At 40.2% G+C, this 27,557-nt stretch overlaps 1 protein-coding gene across 2 annotated transcripts in view; it reads left to right on the forward strand.

Annotated features, from left to right (window-relative positions):
* DBP1 (DNA-binding protein phosphatase 1) overlaps positions 1–27,557 on the forward strand; it is a 46,761-nt gene that overhangs the window by 11,019 nt on the left and 8,185 nt on the right. The window contains exons 2-3 of one of the 2 annotated variants that reach the window (XM_088958627.1): positions 11,171–11,380; positions 14,253–14,464. In XM_088958627.1, the coding sequence (XP_088814753.1) occupies positions 11,171–11,380; positions 14,253–14,464 (422 nt within the window). The remainder of the gene's footprint in view (positions 1–11,170; positions 11,381–14,252; positions 14,465–27,557) is intronic. The other variant, XM_088958628.1, reaches the window with a different exon arrangement.

A 27,557-nucleotide genomic window follows, 5' to 3' on the forward strand; every position in this document is an offset into this window, starting at 1 on the left:
CAGCATAAAACTTTTGGAAAATGGTAAACAATTCACTTATTTCTTTCATTAAACAGAGCCACGTCATCCTTGAATAATCATCAACAAAAATGACAAAATATTTATATCCATTGTATGACATCACTTTATAAGGACACCAAACATATTAATGAACCAAAGAAAAAGGGGCTTGATACATGATTATCAACTCTAGGACTAAAGGGAACACAATGATGTTTCCCCAACTAAGGATAGGGATACAGGGTCCAGGTCAACATTACCAACACCACAAATGGAGGATGTGGAACCATTAACAAGGGTAACAGATTGTGATGTTGGGTAATGAGAGAGGGAAGAAAACACACATGGAGTTCCAGTTATGTGATCGGAGGCTCCAGAATCAATAATCTAGGGATGAGGTGTGGATGCCAGACAAACCATACTTGAGCGTGCGAGAGTGGCTGTGTTCGGTTGAGATGTGACCTGTACTAACCTCTCATACTCATCACGGGGAATACTCATCATCTCCTTCCCAGTAACATCTGTGAATGTAGGAGGTACCTGATCGACTGAATGGCTCTCCTGTCTGAAGCTACTATCACTGGTTACGGCATGATTGGCCCAAGTTGAAGGTGGACCATGCAAGTCATAGCAATAATTAATGGTATGTCCATCCATACCACAGTGTGTACACCTCCTTGGACCCAAACTACATCCTCTGCCACGGGCTCCCCCTAAATCTCGACCTCCAGTACGACCACCACCACAGTTATATGTAGGTCCACTACCACCACTCCGGCCATATGCTGGTCACTACTACCACTATGGCCAGACTGAGCTCCCCAGCTCCACCTCTAACACCACGGCCTCTGGGTATTGCTAGGGCTGATTTATCGGAAATATTAGGGTTCTTAGTAGATCAAATGGAAATCCTCCTAAGTAAACACATCTTCTAAGGAAAGGAGAGCTGACCTTCCTAGTATTTGAGCCCGCACTAGTTCATATTTAGATTTCAACCCCTCCAAAAACCGAGTCACATCAAGTTATTCTCTCTGTTGTTGCTGAATTTTGACATCGTAAGTGAGGGGGTGATAAACATTCAATTCATTATGAATGTTTCTCATGCTAGCATAGTACTCCTCAAGACTTTGATTACCCTGTTGTAGATTAAACTATTCCTGGTACAACTGGTTGTGTTGTCTTGATCCGAATACAACTTCTTAGCATGGTCCCACACTTCTTTGGCAGTATCAAGGAACATGAAATTTACACGTGTTTTAAAAGGAGGCGCTCCCAAAACGCCCTGAGGCGTATGCCTTAGGCGCTGGCACCTCTGAGGTGTACGCCTCAGGTGCAAGAGGCGTATGCCTCTTGCGCTTTTCTCATGAGGCGTGCTAGAGGCGTGCGCCTCTTGCGTGTGTCTCGTGCACATCTGATATGAAAATACAGGAAAAAAAAGAAAAAAGAAAAAAGAAAAAAAAGGAAAGGAAAGGAAAAGAAAAGAAAGGGAAAGAAAACGAAAATAAAGAGAAGAAAAAAAGAGAAAAGGAAAGAAAAGAAAAGTAAGGGAAGGGAAGAATAGATAAGGAGAAAGAAAATGGTTTACTCCCTGTCCCTTCGGCTGGGGGGCTTCGCCCCCTCGCCCCCTTTTCGCTTCAACAAGACCCTCGCCCCCTTTTCGCTTCAACAAGACCCCCCCTTTGAACTACTGTTATCCATCTTTATTCTTCTTAATATAAAAGATTTTTATTAAAAATAAAGAAAAAATGAGATCCTCCCCTTCCTTTTCATCCTCCTCATAACCCCCCTCCTCTTAAGGAGGCCTACGCCTCATTGTGTTCAGGAGACTTACGCCTTACGCCTCTAGTTAGTGGAATGCCTCGCATCACGCTTCCGCGTTTTAAAACACTTTTACACTAATCTTGGGTTCCATACTATTCCATAACCATGTGATGATCTGTGCATCTGCCTATTCCCAATCATCATACTCATGAGAATTGGTGCTTCACCTTATTCTTTGCCTTAAGAAAGACTTCTACAGATTTGTTCCAAGGTGCATAATTTTCTCCATTCAGCTTAATGGAGGTCATTTGAACATTCAGGTAGTCAGTAGGGACCATCACACTAGTCTTGCTATCACTGTTGTCTCCCATTGCTGAATTCTGATATCGTTGAATTTGGCAAACTGCAAACTAAATCACACTACACATTGATTTCAGCACTTACTACTGCAAATTGCACTCTTTACACCACAAACCCAACTCCACAACTGCTTGAAACTTCACAACACTGTTTGAGGAATTGCACTCTTTACACCACAAACCCAACTCCACGACTGTCTGAAACTTCACAACACTGTTTGAGGAACACCCCCCTTCGAAGCACACTAAAGGGTGCACAAACGCTAGCACACTACAATTTGAAATCCCACCATACAGTCTGATATAGACCTCTTATTTGATTCACACCAAGAAAAAATGCATAAAACCTCTTACTCGATCACCCGAAAATCAGACCACACAAGACACCCACTGCACCATATGAATCAGCCCTCTTCTCTTCATCGATTAGGGGAGGGCTTCTTAGAAACTGCAGCAACTGACCACAAACACCACAACTGGAGGCATAGAAACCTCAAAGGGAAGAGAGCGATCACTCCTTTTCAGCCCTTTCCCTTATTTCTAGCTGATGGGGAAGAAAACAAGAGAAAACCCTAGGCTGGGTGCGTAGATAACAAAATTATGGGCAGATTCAATTTGCTCAGTTCAGCTCTGATACCATGTTAGTGTTCGGTTTGCCTGTTAGACTAACAAAAGTCCAGGAAGAGAGAGAGAAGAGAGAAGGAGAGAAAGAGAGAAAGGAGAAGAGCAAAAGATAAACAAGGAGAAAAGATTCTGGTTTGAATGAGAGAAAAAGCACTCTCTCCCATTCGGCCAGATGTATCTTATATTACTAAAATAATGTGGAAAAGTCACATATGCCCCTACTTAAGTTAGGGACATTAAATCTAACATGAACTTACACATCAGCACCTAAACACAAGCACAAAGACAGAAATACCCCTACATACTCGACAGTAACAGATAGTATATGATAATTTGATGTCTCCCTTGCCAGAAATTGGTACAAGAGAGCCATCAACAATAGAAACTTTGTCTCTCCCACATGATAAACAATAGGTGCTAAATAGAGTAGATATGCTGGTCGTATGATCTGAAGCACCTGAATCTATTACCTAGGAAGGTCTAGTATTACCTGGGACAGAAGCATGACAAGCAGTAGCTCTTGTACCTGTATGAGCAAGGGCTGAAGTAGGCTGTTGAATTGATGTAGGCTGAGTTGAATTACTAAATTCATTTTCTAGCTGAGTCAGAGCAGCTCGGACTGCAACTAGGGTATCTAGGAATTCCTCTTGTGCTTGATGAAGTTGTAATATCAGTGTTGATAGTCATATTAGCATTCCCTTTCTTATTTCTGAGCTTTGCTGGAACTAGATGAGGGTGCAACTTCCAACAGGTGTCCTTAGTATGTTTAGGTTTCTTGCAGTATTCACATACTAAGGCCTTCGTAGCCTCCTTCTCCTTATCCCCTCCCGATTTAGGTCTAACTGCTACCAAGGTTGATCCGGAGAGTTGTCTGCAACATAACCTTTCTCAGTTTCTTCACTATGCATTAGGGAATAGGCTTGTGATAAAGTCACACTATCTCTTGTCAACAACTGTTGTCTCACAATGTCATATCCAGAGTTCAGACCAGCTAGGAACTTAAAAACTCCGTTAGTTTCAACCTGCTTTCTATATGTTTGTGCATCTTTTTGACATTCCCACTCAATTGTTTCAAAATGGTCAATTTCATGCCACAGGGATTTTAAGGTTGAAAAGTAAACAGAGACCTGCTTCTCTCCTTGCCTCAGATTTTTAACTTCACATTTTAGCTCATAAGCCCTAGCAACATTAAGAGGTTGAGAGTAAATTTCCTTCATAACATCCCATATTTCGTTAGTTGTTTTGGCCCACAAGTAGTTTCGGCTGTGATGTGGCTGCATAGAGTTGTACAGCCATGTCATCACCAAAAAATTTTCTCGGACCCATCTAGCACAAGTAGGGTCCTCCTTGGAGGGTTTCTTCACATCCCCTAGCAAGAAGTTCAATTTTCCTCTACCCCTAATAGCCATCATGGCTAATTGGGCCCATTCCAAGTAGTTTGATCCATCAAACTTAACAGTTGTAATCTGAAAGGTGTTTTCAGTCATGTTACTTGAACCACCAGTCCCAAAAGCATCTTCCCCTTGGTTCTTGTACTCCATTCTAAGTTAAGAAGAGGCTTTAAACTACCATGACAAGAAAAAAATTGTATTTCAAGGCTGATAACAGCCGACCTAGGACAATGATTTTGCATTTAGATAATAGTCAACTACTGTCCTGGGATTGATATCAGTCCTGAGATTTTCTATCCGTACCTCTCTGAATGAATAACAAAGTCCTTTTGAGTATCAATCTCAAGAAAAGGTACTTACTTTATGAAGAAAAAAGCCCAGAAAACTGATCGCTACCTTCAGTCTTCAAACTTGATCAATCGATTACTGTCAGCAAAAAAAAAAAAAAACTGTTCAGCACCTCCAATTTTGATCACTCAATTCCTGCTTGATTCTTCCTGATTACAAGAAGCTCTCTCCAATCTTAGGACAGCTGCTAAAGCCTTCTTGCAACTTCCAAGAATCAGCCGAAATAAGGATTTTTCTGAACTTTGCCCTAAACAATTTTCATGTAGTCGGCTGAATTAAATCCACATGAGAAACCCTAGATATAAGGCTCTGATACCAACTTGAAAGAAGAAGAAGAAGAACTGTTAACAGAGAGAGAGAGAGAGAGAGAGAGAGAGAGAGAGAGAGAGAGAGAGAGAGAGAGAGAGAGAAAAAATGTGGTGAATAATCTGCTGCCCCATACACTTCTTTATTTATAGATTTTAGGATCCTTACAAGAATAGGAAATAAACAAAATATAGAAACAATAAGGCCAGCCAGCCCAACTTAGCAGAAATTAGAAACTAAAGAAATTATAACTACTAAAAAGAAATTAGAAACAACTAGGTGTGGGTATGAAACCACACACACTAGAGCCTGAGTGTGGGTATGGAACCCCACACTTGTGGCTAACCAACTATTTCTTCATACCCTTAAAATTAATTAAATAGCTTGACTAATATGGTAGAAGTGGGGGTTCTCTTCAGCCCCCTGGATTGGATGTATTCTTCCCACTTTCTCCTCTCTTCTTTCTACTGTTCTTCCCTTCTCAATAATTCTCAGATTCTCTTGATTTTTATCGCTGAAAACACAAATAAAAGCATGCTTTTTTTATCTACATTTCCATATTTAGTTCCGGTTTTCTAAGGTTGATAACTGGCTTCTGAGTTTTGACCTTTTCAATCTGAGTATCAGACCGATTTCACAAGATAGTCACCAATGGTGGATGGTTGACTACTTATGCAAAAAATGCATGGTTGGCGACTAGATCAACAGGAGTAATTACTGTTATTTTATTTATCTTTCCTTTTCTATGAGAAAACTTAGATAATGTGGACAAAGGGAATCTAAACATTAACAAATTTATTTAACATTTTGAAGTGATGGGGGGCCAAAATCTGCCAAAGAAAAGAAGTTCTGTTCATCCATTGTGGGCTCAGCACCATGATGGGCCTACTAGCAGTTGGGTTCATTAAGAAAATTATCTAGATGTAGCTAATTAGATCCACCCAGCCCTTTTAGCTGTCAAGATTGCCAAAACCTCCTATTTTGGAAACTTGGACGAAAACTTAGTTTCTGAGTTTACTATTGAGTTGTCTTTTAGATTATTTCCTATTTTGAGTTTAATTAGTAGTATTAGATTATTGGAAATATTTGGGGATTTAGAAGATTTTTGAAGATATTTTGTTTCTTTTTTTGGCATAGAAGTCAATATAATTAGCATGTCTACTCTGAGTCTATACATAGATATACCTTTTAAAGCAGGCTTGCTTCTTTGGTTTGGTCCACATTCCACACATTTTTGAAGGGGCTAATTCCTTCAAACTATTAGGTTTGGCTCCTAATAGACTCTTTAGGTGCTGATTCTTAGGGTATTCTCTCCTTTTTTCAATTTGTTTTCTTAATTATACAGCTCTGTTTCTGATCTGATCTCTCATTGCCCTTAAACACTAGATCTGCAGGTCAGTATTGTGAGCAGCGTTGTCATACTTGGACCGTTAGGAAAACCAGAAAGGCCATCAGTTCATTGGTCAAACAGTTCAACCACTGCCAAAAAAAAAACACATTTGATCAATATATACATCAAATAAAAAAACTAAAAAAAGTGATATTATGGCTTTACAGGGACACATTAGCGTCCACCTAGGAGGGCTTTCAGGCAGTGGCTTCTGGCTTTGCAAGGTGGGCACAACAGCCTAGAAGCTATGTTTGACATACTTGTACTGATTCTCTTAGTCTCTTTATACAAGGGGCCTTTTACATATACTTTTTATTAATAACAATTATACTTTACGAAAAAAAACCGGAAAGCCCCAATATGCTCTCATTCAGTCAAAACATCAACTTTCTGTTGAACTAGTTTTAGTAGCTTCTTCAAAGTGGCTTAGTGAAAGCAGCTTAATCAAAGCTGAAGCCCTCCCAAATGGGCTTTTATTGTTTGTACTTTGTAAATGGTGTTATGACTTTTGGTAACATGTTATGGGATTTAACATGTTTTCCCATGTTCTTATTCCAAACTTATGTAGGGAAGGTGGGGGTTCCTATAACTTTCACATCACATCATAGGCTTTTTAGGGTGAAAGAAGGTGATTAAGGACAAAGAATATAGGTGAAGTAAGTAGAAAGCTTGCTGTCTGCCAATGAATGAGCAGGAGATTAGGAAGAAAGAGAAAACTCTTGCTGCCAGGGTAAACGACCAAGAGATAAATTGGGTAACATGTTATGGGATTTAACATGTTTTCCCATGTTCTTATTCCAAACTTATGTAGGGAAGGTGGGGGTTCCTATAACTTTCACATCACATCATAGGCTTTTTAGGGTGAAAGAAGGTGATTAAGGACAAAGAATATAGGTGAAGTAAGTAGAAAGCTTGCTGTCTGCCAATGAATGAGCAGGAGATTAGGAAGAAAGAGAAAACTCTTGCTGCCAGGGTAAACGACCAAGAGATAAATTGTTTAAAAGAACAAGTAAGCGAGATGGGAAAAAGAGAAACATACCTGGCAACAACCAGAGTTCATTAAACCAAACTTTTATTTATATCAACGCTTCCTTTTTCAATCACAGCAACTTTTTTTATACATTCAACACGGTACATGGATCTCTTTTATGCCTTAGTTTGGACTAAGAGACTGATCCAGAACAACTTCTAATTACTCTAGAACTAAGACAAATCCATAGGTGACCCATGGGGATACTCGAATAAGGATTCTTGCTCATAAACAACTCTAATACACTTTACTAATCTTACTAAGACTAACTTAATATAAAGAAACCAAAAGTTACCAAAAATAGTAAATAATTTTACAATAAATAGTAACTATAGGAATTCCTATAAATAGTGAGACTAACTTAATATAAAGAAACCAAAAATTACTAAAAATAGTAAATCATTTTACAACAAATAGTAACTATAGGAATTCCTATAGATGGTAAGTTTGAAAGCTACATAAATAGCACTTCTAGTGTTTACTAAGAACAGTAGATTTCTAGAAAACTAACCCTTTTCCTTTTTTTGTAAGTCTTAACCTTTTCCTTAGACATTAGCAAGCTAGAAGGGTAAGTTCAAATTTCAAAAACTAAGTTTCAATATGAAAATATCATCACCCAAAAATTCTGAGCTTGGGATAGGAATTAGAGAACTGATTTATTTCTTTGATTCTTTCCTTGCTTCCATTTCTGTTCCAGGCTTCCGGGAATAGAGAAGCCAATGAGATCTGAAGAGAACCATTGATTCACTAAAAGAGGACTGCTGAGTTGATCTGGGCAAGTTCTGTAGCCAGTTTCCACAAAACCAGAGAGATGAATCTCTCTAAGAGTTGTTCCACCAAACTTGATGAGAGCACACTTTTATTATCAAGCTGCCCCCTTAGTCTATCATCCTAATTGACATTTTAAAACTGTTCTGAAGAAATTCCCTTCCAATCTCAATATATTGAAGTTTCTAGTTCTCTTTCTATACAAATTTTAGCCTTAGTTGAAATTTTTAGCTGCAGAGACCTAAGCCACATAATCATAATACCTATCATGAGCTTTCGTCTATCTTTCATAAGCTTGCCCTAATGGTCCATGATTGACCTAAACCCCCGAAAGAATAACTTGCTTAGCTAATTTTCCTCAAAATACATCAATTCTATCCTTAGATCATATTGATTTTACATTAATTGGATTTGCATGTTTTTGAAAGGATAAGCTCCTTACCAAAATGTTAATAGGCAGAAGAAAAGACTATTAGTTTGGTGGACCTCCTGCTCTTAGGTTGCATTTGGATTAGGGTGGATTTGAAATTGGAGATGGAATTGGATCTGGCAATTATGTGAAACTCTGGATCCCGTAAAGATATCTGGATAGGCTTTCTGATGATACTGTAGTTGCAGTGCATATGCACTTGGCTCAAAATATTAGCTGTACATGTAGCAACAATAAAATTCTTGTTTGGAGGATTACACATTTGTGTTTCTCTGTTTCAACTATTTGACCATTGAGAAAGTTAATTGATACCCAGAAAAAAAGTCCTAGTGCTTGGTACCTCAGTTCTTGGAGGTGGAGCCTTATGATGGAATGGACCCCACTTCACTTTGTAAGGGAGGTGATATCCCTGTCTGTTACGATGAATGCGCACTGGGATCAAATCAACAAATGCCTATGATTATAGTCTACCTAGAGTAGGAAAGGATTGTTCTGATCTGGGAAATGCCTTGATAATCTTGTATTTGTCTCCTGCCTGTACTATCTGATTTTCAGCCATTTGCTGTTTGTACTTACCCCATGGTTTATGAAGGTGGGTGTTAAGCCCACAGCAGCAGTCAATGAGCAGTCACAAGGCCTAGCCATCTTAGTGAATGCTCCTTGTTATGCCAAGATACACCTGAGGAAGCCATGTCATCTCAGAAGGCTGCACAACACACCAGAAGTTAGTTAGAAGTGGCTGTTGCTAGAGTGACCTAATGTAAATACAAGGCAGTTATGTGTCCAAATTGGGCGAGCAATTGTATCTCAAGTTACCTCTCTTCTCCCTCTTCTCTTTCCCTTTTTTCCTACCCCTCTCTGTTCAGGTCAGACACCTTTAATTGTTTCTGAGTTAGGCAGTATCCTCACAGTAGGTCTTTTACATTACACTTTTTGTGATTTTATTACATACCGACAAGGATCAAAATATCAACATGATATGCCCCATATCGGGTGTATTGGTGCATCCAGAATCCTAGATATGCATGGATACACCAATACACATGTTTTAAAAGTTTTGGGATGATAGATCCCATGCCTCTAATACTTATAAAAATAAAAATAGTAAAAAAATTATGACCACTCATATCAAATTGATACCCAACTTAGAGTATCAGGCATATTGATATTTTGATCCGTGCATATCAAAGAATGCTTTGATCTTGTAATTTATAAAGATAAAAATTATGGACCAATCTATTACATTCTTTTGATACGTGCTTCAGAAAGTTAGGAAAATCGATCTACCAGAATTTCTTAAAAACAGGGCTTTAGGCCCTCAGTACATGATCATCTAACAGTCAGTCCAGGAAAAGTGGGTCATAAGTCATAACCTTGTTTTTAGGCAATTGTTAAAGTGTTGCCTGAGACAGGGAGGGGCCATTGTCATCTCATCTCACAATCTCTGCTTTCTAGCTTTTGTTTTTTGATGACTTTTCCCAGCGAAATATTGGTAGAATGATGGTATGGCCAGGTATTTGCTTTTTATCAGCTTCTATTTTATGCTTCACAAATTCACAGTGCCAATTATGTTTCCGTTTCTGGTAGTTTACTCTGTACTTGACATGGACTGGTACTTCATCCATTATTACCTTTTTTTGAAGAAAGGTAAGGTAAGTTTTATTAAAGAGATAATCAAGAGTACAACAAGCCCTCAAGGAACAAGTCCCTGGCCGGGCAAAAGAAATTACAATACAGCAAGATTACAACTTCCACAGGCTTCTAAATCTCAGCAATAATGCCAGGATTTGCTGCTGAAGTCCCTTAGCAGCCACAGCCGCGACCCAAGAAACCAGCTTTCCGAAAGAAAAGGAAATTAGCTCCTCCACATCCTTTGAAGTCTGGTGCAACAGTCTTCTATTTCTTTCCGCTCATACTATACTTATCACAGCAGCCAGAATAGAAACCCAGAAACAGTTTGCTAGATTTGAGAGCTTTGAAGGTATCAGTCCCACTGGTACACTGCCCATTATTACTCTTAGCCATCTCCATCATTTCTTGGCAAAAGAAATATTTTGTTTTAATCAGCCTACAGACTCACAGTATGACTATTATGCTTCTGTTTCTGGTAGATTTACTTTGTAATTGACCTGGACTGGTAGGCTACCTAATATTACTCTTACCCACCTTTTCATGACAATTTTACATCCCCTCCCAGGGAAAGGAAAAATTTATGTTTTGTTTTAATCAGCCTTGAGAGCAGCTTCATTACTTGTTTTGTGTAATGACTGTGGCTCAGATGTTGGAATAGGGTATTATGTGTCACTTGCTTCATATTAGTGCCATTTGCAGCTTATAATTTCTCTTAAGATCATTTACCGAAAAAAAATGTTGCTCTTAAGATCAACAACCCAATTATGTTCAAAACAATTATTTAGGGCAAATATTTTAGTATCATTTCCAGTATTATTTTTCTCTGCACCATTGTTCTCAACCTTTTTGGTGGCAGTAATTTATTTTTTCATGAATTCCCTGAATGCAGCTTAGTTCCATGAATTAAGCTTTTCTTTTCTATTTTACTTAATTTAATCAAGTGTAAAATTGGGAGGATATTAATAAACAATATTTTGGTTCCTGTTTGCACGTCTGAAAACCAGACTTTGTTGGTAATTTTTTTACTATTATTCTGCATTCAAGAGTGTAGCTGCTGAACTGTTACTTTCTTTTCTTTGTTTTCTCTGTTTGCAAGATTTTTTTTCATTGAATTAGTTATTACTACTTTAGCAGGTGAAGGTCAGAATGTCAGATGTTCCTATTGAGCCTGACATGACTGAAGGGGCTCGTGAAACAAATTTCATTCCAATTGTTCGCTCAGGGGGTTGGGCAGACATTGGTTTTCGTCAGAGCATGGAGGATGCATATGTTTGTGTTGATGACTTCATGCTTGATTATGGGCACGAGAATTTCTGTGAAGGGCCCAATGCCTTCTATGGGGTATTTCTCTATCTATTGATGCTCAGTCCTTATGAGAATAATCTCTCAAAGTAGAAATCTTGTGAATTCCATTTGCATGGAAAACATGTGGTACATTTTTTTTTTGTTTTATCTTTGATAAATAAGAATTAACTTGTTTGTGAATATAATAAAATGAAAATGTACATTAGAGAACTACAAAAGCCTGATATGCTTTATAGCTTCCACCTTTTACACCCAAAACATTTTGCCAATGGAAAACAAAATCCCTTTAATGGAAAGATCTTATAATTTTAAGAATTAATCCAGTATCCATAATAAGACTGATAACACTCATACAAAGCCTAGGAAGGTTTTTCTTTTTACATGGAAGATATGTCTCTTACTTTCCTTCCCAACACACCTGCTAATATCAGATAGAATCACAGACCAAATAATTGCACATCTGTTCCATGGTTTATGATAGTTAAACAAAAAGCTGAAAGGAGCAATTGTTGTACACTTGTACGTTGAGCACAATAAAAACAAATGGTGAACTGTCTGCTCCCTTCTTTTGCACATATGTCTATGGTATAGAATGAGGGGCACTCTATTTAGATGGCTGATTGTTAACACACTTAAATAACAGCCAAGTGGGGGATTTCAGTTATTCATCCCCCCCCCCCCCCCCCCCCAAAAAAAAAAAAAAAAAGAAAGAAAGGAAGGAAGAAATAAAGAAAAAGCCACATGGGAGCTTCAATTTTTGGAGGAACCCATCTTCACTCAACAACAACGGACTAAGTGACACCCCTGATAAGTGGATTAGACTTGAACTTGCTGTCATGCTCCACTCTCCAAAGTCCAAACAAGACTATCCATTCTGTTTGGGGAAACAAGAGAAGCTTCAAGTTTCTGCAAGAGGCATACAAGCATTGGTTTCTCTTGACAGCAGTGGTCTTTGAAAAGTAGGAGATAACACCATGTTCCCACCTTGGATTATATATGCTTCCATAACCAATTGGCCTTCTTGGTTTGATGCTCTATAGTGTCTTGGAGAGATCTCACAAAATTTACCAAGATCTACTCATCTTCCTAGAATTGATTCTCGTTGCCTTGTCCCATCCCCTACTAATCAATGGATGCTTGAAATTCACTGGAAACTTTTATGATCCCTTTATTAGAACCAACACCATAGGTCAGTTCCCTAGGTGTCCAGCCATGAAGGACCTCAACATATTTTGCCCCAATAATTCTTTTCCAGAGCAGGCTCCTCTCTAGGGAATCTCTATAGATATTTTCCAAGGAGAGCTTTTGTACCACCCCTCACATTCCACAGGAAGTCTCTTTGGATTTTCTCCAATCATTTGTTACAAAAGCTGCCATTTTAGGAAATAATGGATAGCAACACCGGGATATTAGCTAAAGCACTTTTAATAAGAGTGATTTTGCCTCTTAAGTATAAGAATTGATGTTTCCACCCCGATAATCTCCTCCTATCCATCCTTTATATATCAAAATCCTCAGCCTGAACTTATAATTGCTTAATGCCCAAGGGAAACTCCAGGTAAGGGCAAGGAGCCAATAGGGAACCCCAAAGTTCCAGCGTATGTACAAAGAACTATCAAACTCTCCAAGCCCATAAAAATGCTTTTGTGGAGGTTAATCCTTAATCTATTGATAAAAAAAGGGTTAATCCTCAATCCAGATACTGCTTCAGAATACCATAAAATAACTCTCAGTATCTGACCTGATCATTTGGACATGTCCATGAAAATTATAGTTCTTCTGCCTACTGGAGATGAGAGATGATTGAATTATTGTCTTTCACCTTTCTTTCCTTAATTTTGATAGATAGTATTATCTTTGACTTTGAAACCTGCTTTTGACCCCAAGTCTTCAGCTGTAAGCATCATCCTACCTAATGCCCTAGTTGCAAGAATGAAAAGTAAAGAGCAGATCAATTTACCTTAGACCTCTTCAGCTTTATAATTTTGGTATCTCTCTGCAATCTGACAGTAGTAGTGTTTTTTGTATCACTTTGTTTCATATCATTCTTATTGTCTTTCCTTCTAATGTTTCTGATGGACTATCCTAGTAATGCAATGAACTCAACAATAAGGACATAATCATCAAATTCTTTGCCCTCCCACTTATGTGCAGGATTAATCTCATCGAGTTCCTTGGTCTTGTCAGTTAGATACCCAAGTTTTCCTTTTCCTCCAATGAACATCCCAGTTGATTGACACTTTGAAGACAGTGTTAACACTTTGTCATACATCCCTAGTGGAATTAACCTCAAAACTTCTACTTGCACCCATAGGGAATGAGCACTGATGGAAGAAATCAAGGTTCAAGGGTATATATAAGATCTACTCCCAAGAACATAAATCAAGCATTGTCATCTGGTAGAATTTTTCTGGTATCCAAGGTGGTTGCCTGGTATGACAGATGATGCCAACAGGCCGTGATGATGATGAACAGAGCCTTGGATCATGTGTATGGTGCTTTGATACCAGTGTGTTATTTCTGCAATGATTTGAGTGTGAGTAGATTGCTTTGACGTTTTTTTTTAAACATAGATTGTTACACATATCTTCAGATATATCCTTAAGGTTGACTATATAGAGTTAAAGAAGCCACAAAATACTTGCCAGACATCGAGGATTGAAACTTGTAATATTGTGTTAGGATGATCATAATGCACTTGGATTTTTGGCTGATAGCCTGGACATTTTGAAAAGCAGAGTATGTGGGGTGATGCCTTGTGACCTGTTTCTTTGTATCGTCTTTTTCTTTTAATAAATTTTTATTTTGCTATACAAGAAACAGAATGACACACTTGAACAATAGAACAAGGATAATAGTTTGGTAGGAACCAATTTCATTATTTCACTTCAATTCTTCCTTGGTTTAGGTCTTTGATGGACATGGAGGGAAGCATGCTGCTGATTTTGCCTGTAATCATTTACCAAGGTTCATCATAGAGGATGAAGATTTCCCAAGGGAGATTGAGAAGGCTGTTTCTTCTGCATTTCTTCAAACTGATTCTGCTTTTGCAGAAGCTTGCTCTATGGACACAGCTCTTGCTTCTGGAACAACTGCGCTGGCAGTTCTTGTTTTGGGGAGGTTAGGTCCTTTATGTTCCACTATGCACTCTCATTTCCTACAGTCACGATTCTATTTTCTTCTTCCCATCCATTGCTATATGAGCATCACATCATTTATTGTGGCCAAAAACCTTATCTTTCAGGTGACGATGATTGCTTTCTTTCCTTATTTTCTTTATTATTATGGACATTTTTGTTCCTTAGATTCAATGTATTCAACACATCTTACAGTTAAAAAAAAAAACTGTATTATAGTTCTGTCAATACTTTGATTGTACTCTAGGTGAGCTATACCCCAGTTAAAAGTGCATGATGCCATTTAGTTGATGCCTAGGACTTAGTGGATCCTCTTAGTGATATACACAGATCTTACATTATTATGTTATCACTTAATAAGAATTATTAATGATATATAACAATAAGTGCATAAGCACACACACCACTTACTTTATTTCTCATAATTAGTTTTAAATCTCAGAAATCTTGCCTTTAATTTTGATACTATGTCTAAAAGGTGTGTCTTGTGCAACAATGATGAGGAGTCTGTTGATCACCTGTTTCTTCACTGTGGCTTCACTCACAAAATCTGGGTGAGGATTCTCAGAATTTTTGCAATAAGAAGTTGCTGGCCAAAATCTTTGGCGACTTTTGTCAACAGCTGGAATTTACAAGGCCTAAGCAAGAAAGGGAAATGGTTATGGCATCTGATTCCAGGTGCAGTGTTTTGGGTGATCTGGAAAGATAGAAATTCAAGGATATTTCAAAACAAAAGCTGTCAAGAAGACGAAGTGTGGCAGAAGATCGTGGGGAAGCTCTGTTCTTGGTCATCAACTAAGTTTAAAGTTGACAGTTCTTTTTGCAGCTCTCTGTTTAATTCTGAAAGCCTGTTTGTATCCCCCAATGGTTTTGTGGTTTGAATCTATTCTTGTATCTCTTTTGTACAGCCTCTGGTTGTACTTTTCTTTTTGATGAATTGATACTTCTTATCAAAAACATTTTGATACTATGTCTGGAATTTTGGATGAAATATGTTGGTTATTGCCCAATATAGGTGCTTCTTTGAGGGAATTTGCAAAGAAGGCCTTTATGGAAGTGGAAGAAATTACTGGTAGTTTGTTGAAGGTCCATGAGAAGGACAGCTTGAATTCTGTGGAAAAATCTACAGTTGTTGAGGTGAAGGATGTGGTTTTGACAGCAGAGCAAGTTTTTGAGAAGAATGTGGTTCTAGAACGTTTGAAAGGATTAGTGATAATCTTTGGGAGAAGAAGAGTTTTGAGGTCATTTCCAACACATTTAAAAGATTTGGGCACCAAAAAAATAACTGAATTGTGCCAGTATCAAAGGTTTTTTTGCTAGATTAAGGGGAGGTTTATTTAGGGTTGGAGTTGACAAGAGGATGAAGAAGGCAAAAAAAAGTCATGAAGAGAAAAAAAAGAGGTTAGTTTTCAAATGATGGATTGAAGTGAATGGATTTTGTTTTCTGTATATGTGAAGGGGAAGTGAATGGGCTTTGTTTTATGAAGAGTTAACAAGAGGATGAAGGCAAAAAAAAGTCATGAAGAGAAAAAAAAGAGGTTAGTTTTCAAATGATGGAATGAAGCGAATGGATTTTGTTTTCTGTATATGTGAAGGGGAAGTGAATGGGTTTTGTTTTATGTATTAGGAGGGCTGTTTAGATTTGTTCTAAGGAAAGTTGAGATGGGGGATAAGTCAGGGGCCTTGGGCATTTTCTTTTGGGCTTTTCTTGTGGCTGGCTGTGAGAGTCTTGTTGGGTCTGATTTGTGGTAGGTAGTTTTGTTAGTTTTTTGGGGTGGTTTGGTTGTTTATTGGTGTTGGGTGATGCATTATCACATTTTTGTATTCATTTTTCTTTAGTTTAATTAATTTTCTTCTTTATTTATCTTAAAAAAAATCCTACTTCAACTAGGAGTTGCTTCTGGTCTGTTTTGAAGTTTAAATTGGAGCCTATAAAGGTAGAACTAAGCCTCTAAGTTGAGTACGGATGTAGTCCTTGTAATTAAGATTTTAAAAGAAACTTATTTTGAAGTTACATGCGAGTTAGATTGTGTTCTAACCTTGAGGCTGGAAGTTCCTTTGGAGTTTGGACTACTTGATTATTGAGGTGGAGGTAGATTCACAAGTTATTGGTGTGTGAGGGCCTCAGCAAGGGGAATATTCATGCACGAAGGGTCTTACCAGAATTTCAGCCTATTGCCATCCCCAACTTTGTATTCCAAACCTTCCGAGAATAAAGGGAAAGCTTTCATAATGCCCTCCCACAGAGAACAGCCCCAAGTCTGAAAAGAATCCAAGGACTTCCAATTACCCCACTCAACACCAAATTTAGCAGCTATAAGAGACCTCCACCAAGCATCTCTTTCAGAGCCAAATCTCCAAATCTGCTTACTCAAGAGAGCAGAGTTAAAAGTCTTAATTTTTCTCACTCCCAGGCCTCCTCCTTTCATAGGCAAACAGACCTGGTCCCAGTTAACCAAATGAATTTTCCTGTCCTCTTCCCAACTTCTTGGATACCTTGGAGGAGATGGGAAAGAGGGAAAGAAAGTATGTAGGAAGGTTTGATAAAGTACTTTTTAACAGAGTTACTCTACCCCATGAAGAGAGGTATTTAGCCTTCTAGGAAGCCAACTTCTTCTCCATTCTTTCTATTACTGGATCCCAGATAGCAGAGGAGGTGCATTTAGCCCCAAGAAGGATCTCCAAATATTTCCCGAGGAGATGATTCATCTGACATGCCAAAACCTCAGCCAACTCCTCCAGATTTTTCTACTTGTCCCATTGGAAAAATCACACTTTTCCCCAAGTTTACGTTAAGCCCACACACAGCCTCAAACCAACAAAGGATGCCAAGCATAAAATCAAGCTGATCTGCAGAAGGATCAATAAAGCACAATATGTCATCAGAAAACTGGAGAAGATGAACCTTCTCCTAACCTAGAGAGATCTCAAAACCATCCCACAAACCTTCTGCAACAACCAACTTACTGAACTGAGTAAACACTTCCATGAGATAAGATGAAAAGCAAGGGAGAGAGGGGGTCCCCTTGCCTAATCCCTCTAGAATTTTCAAAGAAGTCCACCACTTTCCCATTGATTAGAACTGAAAACTTAGGGAAAGAAACACAAACTTTCATTCAGTTCCTCCATTTGCGGCTAAAGTTCATTCTCCCAAGAACAAAATCAAGATATCTCCAGTTTACATGCTCATACGCTTTCTCAATATCTAGTTTGCACACTAGATATTGGTGTAAGTGGTGTGGTAAGTCTAAGTGTGGTGATCTCCTTGAAGGACAAAGAAAGGCTAGGGGTTTCGGGTAACAGAGGTAGGCAAGGATCTTCTATTGAAAGAATCGTGTGTTTGTTATGGTCTATGCCCCCTTTTTATAAGGGGATATTTCGAGGCCTTGAAGGGAAGGAGCCAAAAAGGGGTTTGACTCCTATTTGGAAAGGGGATCTTCGATTCGGTGTCGGTTGTCAAGAGGGCGCTACTAGGAGTTCGCCACGTGTCACACGAAATCTTTCCAGGACAAAGTTTCTTCTCGCCCGAGGATTCTCCTAGTACATGTGTGCTACTTCCTTTCGTGGGTCCCCTATGTTGACATGGCATGGATGACGTTAGAGCTAATCTGATGTGTTGGCCCACTTGCTTCGTCATCGGCTGGTGGTTTTCTCACGAGTAGTTTTGGCTTGTTATAGACACAAGACGACTTAAGTGTATCGTAAGTCCGCGATGTCCTTGAGCTCATTGCAAGTTTGTGATGAGTTATGGGCTCATCGCAGATCCACGCCGGCCTATGTGTTGCCATGGGTGTTTTTGTGGTTCCAATTTGATACCTTCATTCCAATCGCCGTCGTGGTGAATGACATGTACTTACACTTAGCCCCCTACTTATTGGTGGGTTAGGTTTATCAATAAGCATTTGTGTCGTCAACACGTTTTAAAAGGCAATAATGGGGTGAGAAATTTGTTTTGAATTCGGGGATTTTTAATATAATGCGATTGCGAGTGCAAAGACTTTAACATGATGCGATTGGTTTGTATTTGTTTTGAGGTCCAACTCGGTTCTTGTGTTATTAGCCCTCTATTTCTTGGAAGGCTTTTGTTGAAAGTCATAGGTGTCATTACTTTTCGTTTTGCATCTCCATGACTTTTGATAGAAGGCTCCCTGGCAAGAAACATGTATTTGCCTGGGTAGGCTGTGAAAGTGTTTGAGTTTTCAATTTAAAAATGGTACATTGTGTTGGTATATTGTGGTGAGATTTCTTTGATTGATGGGGCGATAACCCCCAAATATTTTGGCAATGGGATGTTTGTGTCTAAGTTATTCTTAATTCATTACTGGAGGTGTGGACTATCTCCCATATTTTGTTTACACTATGTACATATGTGACTCTTTTGCCGCACATGGTGTTGAATCCTATTGTCAGTTTGAGTTTTAATAATTGAACGCTGATTGGCTGGTGGGTACGTCGGATAGTGTAGTGTGTAGCCATCGTTTAGGCTACGGATACGAATGTTCCATGGTTACATTCGAATCATAGCGATTTTAACTCTCTTCTTTTTTTTTTTATTTGGGATGTTGACGTGACAATATGTCTCCCAATGGAAAGATGATGGGTAATCCGGGCAGTCGTCACTTCCCTGTGGCGCTGTTTTGGTTATCGGATAGTCTTCGAATCATCTTTAAAAGCGGATTGGAAGGATGGTCTCTTCTCATTCATTTTCGTCTGAGTTGTTGTGCTTCCGTCATTGCAACTGCTTTGCTACCCTGTTTCCCTTATGCTTTTTGTGTTTTCCGTTCTGGGGTTCTTGCGGTGTTCTTGTGTTCGATGGCACCGTGTAAGCAATCTAAGGGTTCTAGCAAAGGTGAGAAGTCTCGTAAACGAGAGAAAGTGACAAAGGAGGTATGTCCGTTCTTGGACTTTGTTCGGGAAGTAGATGTAGTGGAGTTGCTTTTCGAATACGAGTCTGTAAGGGAAGCTGACTCGGGAAGGGGGTTCTGGCCTCCGATACTTGTGGCGATGGGTAAGGACAATACCTTCGACATCATTGAAGGCAAGGAGCTCCTCTGTTTATATGGGCGACAAACATGCAAAGTTGTCTACCGCTGCATAGAGCCTAGAACTGTGGGTTCCGATGGCTCCACCAGTTATACTTCATGGGCGTCATTTATATTGGAGAACCCCATGTATTGCAGGCTACTGCGCGATACAGGCTTGTTGAAGTTTGTTGATTGCTTCGTGGGTCTTCAAGGGGGTGGTGGTGTCAATTTCATGGAGCCATTGGTGGCGCATTGGTGTTGCCGTACCCACACTTTCATTGGTGCGTTTGGAGAGTTCGGTGTTACAATGGATGATGTTGTGGCTTTACTGGCGCTGCCTCTGGTCGGTACTGTATCAACGCGTCATCTCCTACACCTGAAAACATTCCTGGGGAATTGATTCCAATGTACGAGGAGTTGGTTGCCGAGATAGACCACTTGACGGGTGGATGGAGTACTGGTTTGAATATCATGGTGATTGTAACTTCATGGTGCGGAAGATGAACAGTAAGTGTCACTTGGCTGCTTTCATTCTTTATGTAGCCTATAGATTTCTCTTCCCTAGTGCCCATGACTATGGACTACACACCTGGCTTGTGGTGTTGGTGATAGGCTGAAATTATGGAATACAAAGTTGGGGATCCGCGAAAGGAAGTAGCACACATGCACTAGGAGAATCCTCAGACGAAAGGAAACTTTGTCCTTGAAAGATCTTGTGTGACATGTGGCGAACCCCTAGCAGTGCCCTCCTGACAACCAACACCGAATTGAAGATCCCCTTTCCAAATAGGAGTCAAACCCCTTTTTGGCTCCTTTCCTTCAGGGCCTCGAGATCTTCCCTTATAAAAATGGGGTGTAGACCATAACAAACACACGATTCTATCAATAGAAGATCCTTGCCTACCTCTATTACCCGAAACCCCTAGCCTTTCTTCGTCCTTAAAGGAGACCACCACACTTAGCCTTACCACACCACTTACAGTCAGTTAGCTCATTTGTGATAAGTACAGTATCTGACATTTGTCTACTTGGGACAAAGGCACCTTGATTCTCAGAAATCACATTGGACAAAACCTTTTTCAACCTTTCCACCTAGACTTTTGCCAGAATTTTATAAAAGCTGTTAAGGAGGCTTATATGCCTAAAGTCCTTTAGATTAACAGCCCCTAAAACTTCAGCAATGAGGGTAATAAAGGTGGAGTTCAGGATTCTTTGCAGAGAGGAGCTGCTATGAAAGGTCTGAAACACATTCATAAGATCCTGCTTAATAAAATTCTAACACTTGATATAGAACAGATTTGTCAAACCATCTGGACCAGGAGATTTCTCATTTTCCATTCTTCTAATCACCTCCTTAACTTCCTTCTTTGTGAATGACCTTTCTACGGAATCTTTTTGATCATCTGTGAGTCTTTTGAAAGGGGTATGGAGAGGAAGAGGTCTAATGGCCCAAGGTTCCTCATAAAGCTGCTTATAGAAAGAAGAAGCAATGACTTTGATTTCAGCAACTGACTCTCCCACTCATCCTCCCACTCCAACCTGCTAATTTCTTTAGCTCTGTTCCGGGCATTAGCCATCTTGTGAAAGAAACTAGTGTTTTTATCACCCACTTTCAGCCAGGTAGTTTTGGCTCTTTGTCTCCATCTAATCTTATCTTTTTTTTTGAAGGATAAAAAGGAAAATTCATTAAAACTGAAAAAAGCAGTACATCTCAGAGACTTGTTCAAATTACACTGAAAATGACTCCAGAAATTCATTGATACTGAACAAATTACACTGAAAATGACTCAAAATTACAAGGATTCAACTCTAGAGTACTCCATAAATTCTCTATCAGATCAGACTTGTTCACTTGGTCAAACTCTGGATGACTGAGAACCCAGGCTGCAATCGAGTTGCTCATCCCTGCTAACAAGTATTCGACATTCTTTGTCTTGTCCTCAAAGATCCTTCTATTTCTCTCTTTCCAAATGAGACGACATACAGCAAAAGGAATACAGCTCCACAAAATTTTGGCTTTCTTGCTACCTCTGATTTTCGGCCATTAGAAAATTTCTCAGCTGGAACCAAAGGGTGAAAAAATTCTCTCCAAACAGAAGGAGAAAAACTTCCACATGAAATTTGCCACATTGCAAGAGAAGAATAAATGGATGACTGTTTCTTCCCCCTAATTACACATAAAACAGCAATTTGTGAACTGCAGGCCTCTGGATTTCAAGTGATCATAGGTTAAGATACTGTCATGTGCCACCAGCCATGCAAAAGCTTCCACCTTTGGGGGTACTGGATTACCCCACACTCCTTTTACCTGATCTGAATCCCTACCCTCTCCCAGTAAAGTCTTGTAAAATGATTTTACTGAGAATCTACCTTCTTTGCACTCTTTCCACCATAAGCCATCTGTTGTATCTCTGGAGATGTTTTGTCTCTTCTAACTTTCCAATAGTAGAATGCATTCTTCCACTTCTTGGTCCAACAAAGGTCTTCTGAACTTTGGTTTCCAAATCACTTGATTCCCTCTCTATTCATAGCACTACTCAATGGACGCTTCATGATCTGTCAGCTTGTAAAGTCTGGGACACACCTCACACAATTTTCCCACCCCAAGCCACTCATCTTCCCAAAACCTTACCCTAAGGCCTTCCCCCACTTTAAACTTAACTAAGCCTCTGAACTCTTGATTGAAACTTATTATTCCTTTCCACACACTTACCCCACAGGAACTTATTACCTTCCTTGATTACCACCCGAATCTCACTACATATTTTCCTACTATCACCCTCCTCCATAATGCTTCCCTCTCTCCTTGCCCGAACCTCCACAGCCATTTCCCTAAGAGTGCTTTGTTAATCAATTTCACCCTTCTCAGCCCTAAATCTCCCCCTCTGCTCTACAAACCTTTTCCCATTTGATCAAATGAAATTTTTTAGACCCCCCACACCCTTCCATAGGAAGTCCCTCTGAATTTTCTCAATTTTCCTCGCCACTCCATTGGGAACTCTTAATAGGGAAAGATAACATGTTGGTAAGCTAGACAGAACACTCTTTATGAGTGTGGTTCTCCCACCCAAGGATACTTGGCTTTCCACGTATCTAGCCTCCTTCCACCCTTTCTATTGCAGGTCTCCAGATACTACTAGCTGTTGCTTTGGCTCCCACCGGCAAACCAAGATAAGTGAAAGGTAGCTCCCCTACCTTACATTCCAGCACCTCTGCATAATGCCTTACTTCCTCCACACTAAGGTTCCCAGATCCTATCAGTAAACTTTTTTCTAGATTCACCTTCAGACCCGTCAACATCTCAAAGTTGGCTAAAATAGCCCTAAGATTCAGCACTTTATTTTCTGAAGCATCTAGGAATATTAGTGTATCATCAGCATGTTGTAGGTGAGATATACACGGGCCTTCATTTTCAACTTTGAAGCCTTCTAACCATCCCCTCTGCACTCCTTTCTTCATAATCAGATTTAGAGCTTCCATAGTTATTACAAACAGCAGAGGGGAAAGTGGATCCCCTTGCCTCAGTCCTCTAGAAGCTTGGAAAAATTCTGATGACACCCCATTGATTAACAGTGAGAAAGAGGCTGATGAGATGCACCCATATATCCACCCTCTCCAAACCTCTCCTAACCACATCAACCTTTGCATTTCCTCCAAGAAACCCCATTCAACGTGGTCGTAAGCCTTTTCTATGTCTAATTGCACACTAAACCTGGCCTTCCACTTTATAATCTTGAATCTATACATTCACTGGCCACCAGCACTCCGTCCAAAATCTGCTATTCTGCTTGCCCTCTACAAAAACCATCTGAGTTTCCCCTACCACCTCCTGAATTACTTTTCTCAGCCTTCCTGCCAGCACTTTAGTCAATAGTTTATAGGGGCTGCTTATCAAACTAATCTGTCTGAAGTCTTTTATGTTCATAGCCCCACTTTTTTTCTGTAATATGGAGATGAATGTAGCATTTGCCCTCTTTTCAAGAGTTTTGGATTCCCAAAACTCCTTGTACATCTGCATGAAGTCTTCTTGCAAAAAGTACCAGCAACTTTTAATGAAATTAAAGTTGAAACCATCTGGCCCTGGTGCTTTGTCACCATTGATCTTTTTCAGTGCCTCCTTTACCTCTCCAACTTTGAGATCCCTTTCCAACCAACCTGTTGTGTTGTTGCTTAGCCGGTTTATTTCCAAGTCTCCCAAAGATACCCAACTCCAGTTTCCCCCGTGTATAGCTTTTTATAGTAAGCAGCCACTTTTTCTTGAATTTCCCTCACATGTCTATCACCTCCTCCACTTCGATCCTCCTTATCAAGTTTCTCCTTCTCCCATTTGCAAATGCATGGAAGAAAGAGGTGTTCTTATCTGCCTCTTTCAGCCATGAAGCTCTAGATTTCTGCCTCCACCTGATTTCCTCCCCCAAAATTAGATCCTCTAGTTCAGATTCCATGGTGGCCATCTCAACTTTGTTTTCTTTCCTGAACTCTCCTTCCTTTCTCACTCTTTTTAATCTGGCCAGATTTTCCAAGATCTCTCTTCTTTTTTTCTGCCCTCTTCCCTTCCAAATACTTCCTTTCTTCTTTCCTTCAACTCTTGCTTGATAGCTTGCAGCTTTTTAATCACTTTTTGGTCTACTGGTCCTTCCACTTGCAAGTTCTTCCACTTGCTTTCAACCCATTCCACGAAGTTTGGTTGGAGTAGTCAAACGTTTTCAAACCTAGGAGGTTTGTAGTCTGCAGCAGCACCAAACTTCCGCAGAAGGATTGGCTTATGATCTGACAGTTGGACAGTCAATGGTTCTTGCACCACTTCCTCCACATAGCCCAATCTCCCGAGAATAAAAATCAGTCCAGCCTCCTGAGAATAACTGGAATTTGGCCATTCGACCAGGTGATCTTCCCTCCAATCAGCGGTGGATCTATCAAGTCATTGCTGTTAATGAATTCTTCAAGCCTCCTCATTCCTACAGAAATTCTGCAATCCCTTCCCCCCTTCATTTCACTTCTTACGACGTTGAAGTCCCCACCCATACACCGAGGCCCATCCCACTTTTACCTCAGCCCTTCGAGTTCCTCCCAAAACTCCATCCTCTCCCCCTACTCATTTGGCCCATAAACATTAGTTAAACTCCATTTCCATTCACCATTTACTTCTTGTAAGCACACTGAGGCTTTGATTTGGCTTGGCACCTTTTCAGTTTTTGTTATTGAGTTAGAGGACTGGCTTCTTCAGCCCTATCAATTTCTTCACTCACACACTCAAACATGCCCTTTTTTCTGTCTCCATAGCCATTTTATTCTCCAACCTCCAACTTTTAGCTTTCTCTTTAACTACTTTCAACTTGCTTGCTAAGATATAGGAATTGGAACCAGTCACATGACAATCCGTCCACACCTTACCTACCATAGGGATAAAATTGTCTTCCTCAAACCAAGCATTCTCACATTTAAAGGGAGTTTTGCTTCTTTCATTGGAACCACACAACAGCTGAATGGGACAGTGGTTAGAGACAGATCTTGACAAGGTTACCTGTTTAAAAGATGGGAAAAACTCATCCCAATTGGAGGAAACCAGGAAATGTATCCAGTCTTACCAAAGTAGGAGAGTCTTGATTATTTGTCCAAGTAAACTTAGTACCTTGTAATGGCGAGTCCAACAACTCAAATTTGTAAATGAAATCAGCAAAGAGACTCATTTCTCTAGATCTTCCTTGTGTTTTTCTCTTCAATTGCACCATTCTCTGCCTGCAAGACCCTAAACCTCTAACATTCCAAGACAAAAGGTTCAAATCCATTTAGCTGAGCTAAAGGTAGAAACAACAGGAAATATAGCCAAAAATCACTTCTTAATATTTCTTCCCTCCCCTCAATGAGCCTTCACAACAACCCTCTTTGTCGTTTAACCCCCAAGTCATCTCCTGATTTTTTTTTTTTTGAAGAATTTCCCCCTTTTTTGTTGCTAACTCCCCCTTTCCATTAGGACCCTCTGCTCCACTACACCCAAAAACTTTATAGTGTCCTCCACTCCTTCCACTGACACCCCCCATAAATTTTCCTAGGCCCAAAAATTTTGAGTTAGCCCAGGCAGACAGGGAGGGCAAAGAATTATTAGCTGAATTACTTCTTTTAATTGGCTTTCTAGATGATTTCTTTCTCAACGCTTTTGGCACCGCCGAAGAGTCACTAGCTGGCGGCAACAGTCTAGGACTAGGCGAGCGGGCATTTTCTCCAACTCCTTGCAGAGAACCAGGGTGGTTTCCATTAACTGCTTCGACAACCATTATTGCTATCAGAGTCGCTTCAACTATGCTCTCTTCTAGCTGCACTAGTGGAAGTTGGGGAGAGTCTCTCGACGATGATCACTGGCTAACGGGCTTGTAGTTTGATCACGAATAAGAGCAAAACTTGCCTTTCCCAGATTCATCTATTAGGAATTTTAGGCTAGGCAAAGGTGAGGGCCTCGAATTGAAATGAGACCCCTTGGGGGCCCTTGGCCGGTTGGGTGAGCTAGTTCGAGCTTGCCAGGACCAGAGATTGGACACATGGTCTTGGTTCCTTGACGACTATTAAGGTTTGACCTTCCTTAGACTCAACTCTAGGATTTGGGTTCGGGGTGATGGGGCTCTGTCTTCGATCCAATAGATCCACTCCCTCCACAACCCCCACATTCGGATCTACCCTCTCACGAAAATAGCCATCCCCACTTTGTGCCACATGGAGCTCCTCAATACATTCTTTTATCAGTCTTTTTATGGAATCAACATTTAAAGCATCACCCCCTTTTTTTAAAATTTAAAATTTGAGAATCCCCCTATGCCCTCTCATCTTGACTGTCCAACTTTATGGAGAATCCCTCTATACCTCATTTCCTCCTCCCTCACCACCCTCACCCAAACCGATGCCCCTTTCCAACGTTTCCGTCCCCAACCAAGATTGATGTAGCGGAGAGAATGCTAGTGCCTTCTCCTGGTGACTACTAGAGGAGACTTTCATTTTCCTCCTCAAGGAGGATGACTGTTTTAGAGATTTCTGGCGATTGCCTCAGCATTGGATGATACTCCTCAATTTCCTTAATCTCCGGCTTCCATCTACGGGCTATTGGAAGGGCCTCCTATTAGATATGCACCGAGAACACCACCTCACCTGCCACGATATCCACTTTCTTCGGGATATTACTACCATTCTTTTATATTCAAACGAACCTATTCACAAGTTGCCAGTTCATTGGGAGAGTCATCCGTTTGGACAAAACCGCCACAGTCATCCCCAATTGCTCTTATTACATTTGGAGACCAAAGCAATAAAGGGAAACCATACCCCCTAATCTAGGTTTGTTTAGTTGGGGATCTAGTTTGGTCTCCGACTCTGGGTAGAAACAGCTTGCGCTTGCCCCCCACCAATCAAGCAGCACATTGAATCTCCCCAATTGCTAGGGACCATTCTGGATCACCCACCTTGGTTCAGATCTGAATAGAAAAACGAAGAGGAACAGGTTGTCTACTAATTTTTTCACTCTAACTCCCCTTGCTTCTCTCCATGCTCTATTAGCCCAGAAATCCACCCGCTTCACGTCAACTCCCTCAGGAAGTTGACCCACCAAGCAGTTGTGTAGGAAGAGCCTTTTGGCTTCCACACCGGCCGAATCTATGGAGATCACCGTTCTGCCTTCTACTATCTTCAAATCGACATGACCAAACTCCGGCTAAGCCCCCACCGTCGGTGCTTTACTAAAGGAAAGGTTACTCCTGACCTTACCCCCAAAATCATCTCTTTTGTACCGGTTCTCTAATTCCCATGGACACAAGTCGACCTCCTCCAGATAAGCCTCCCTGAAACATCTTCACCAGAAAGCTACACACCTATTAACCCCCACCCCCTGCAACTACCTAGGTCTTACCACCATCCCAGATCATTGACGACCATTCTATGGAGGTTTTCAGGCCAAACTACCACCACATACAGAGCATTACCGAAAGCTGGGTTCATTGACAATGGAATGGAACTCCTCCCCTTCACCTCCATTCTCACCCACCAACACCCTTCTCCCAATGAGTATCA

The sequence above is a fragment of the Nelumbo lutea genome, chromosome 8 (genome assembly GCF_056320005.1).
Source record: "Nelumbo lutea isolate HS-2025 chromosome 8, American lotus-T2T, whole genome shotgun sequence".
In the NCBI taxonomy this organism is placed as follows: Eukaryota; Viridiplantae; Streptophyta; class Magnoliopsida; order Proteales; family Nelumbonaceae; genus Nelumbo; species Nelumbo lutea.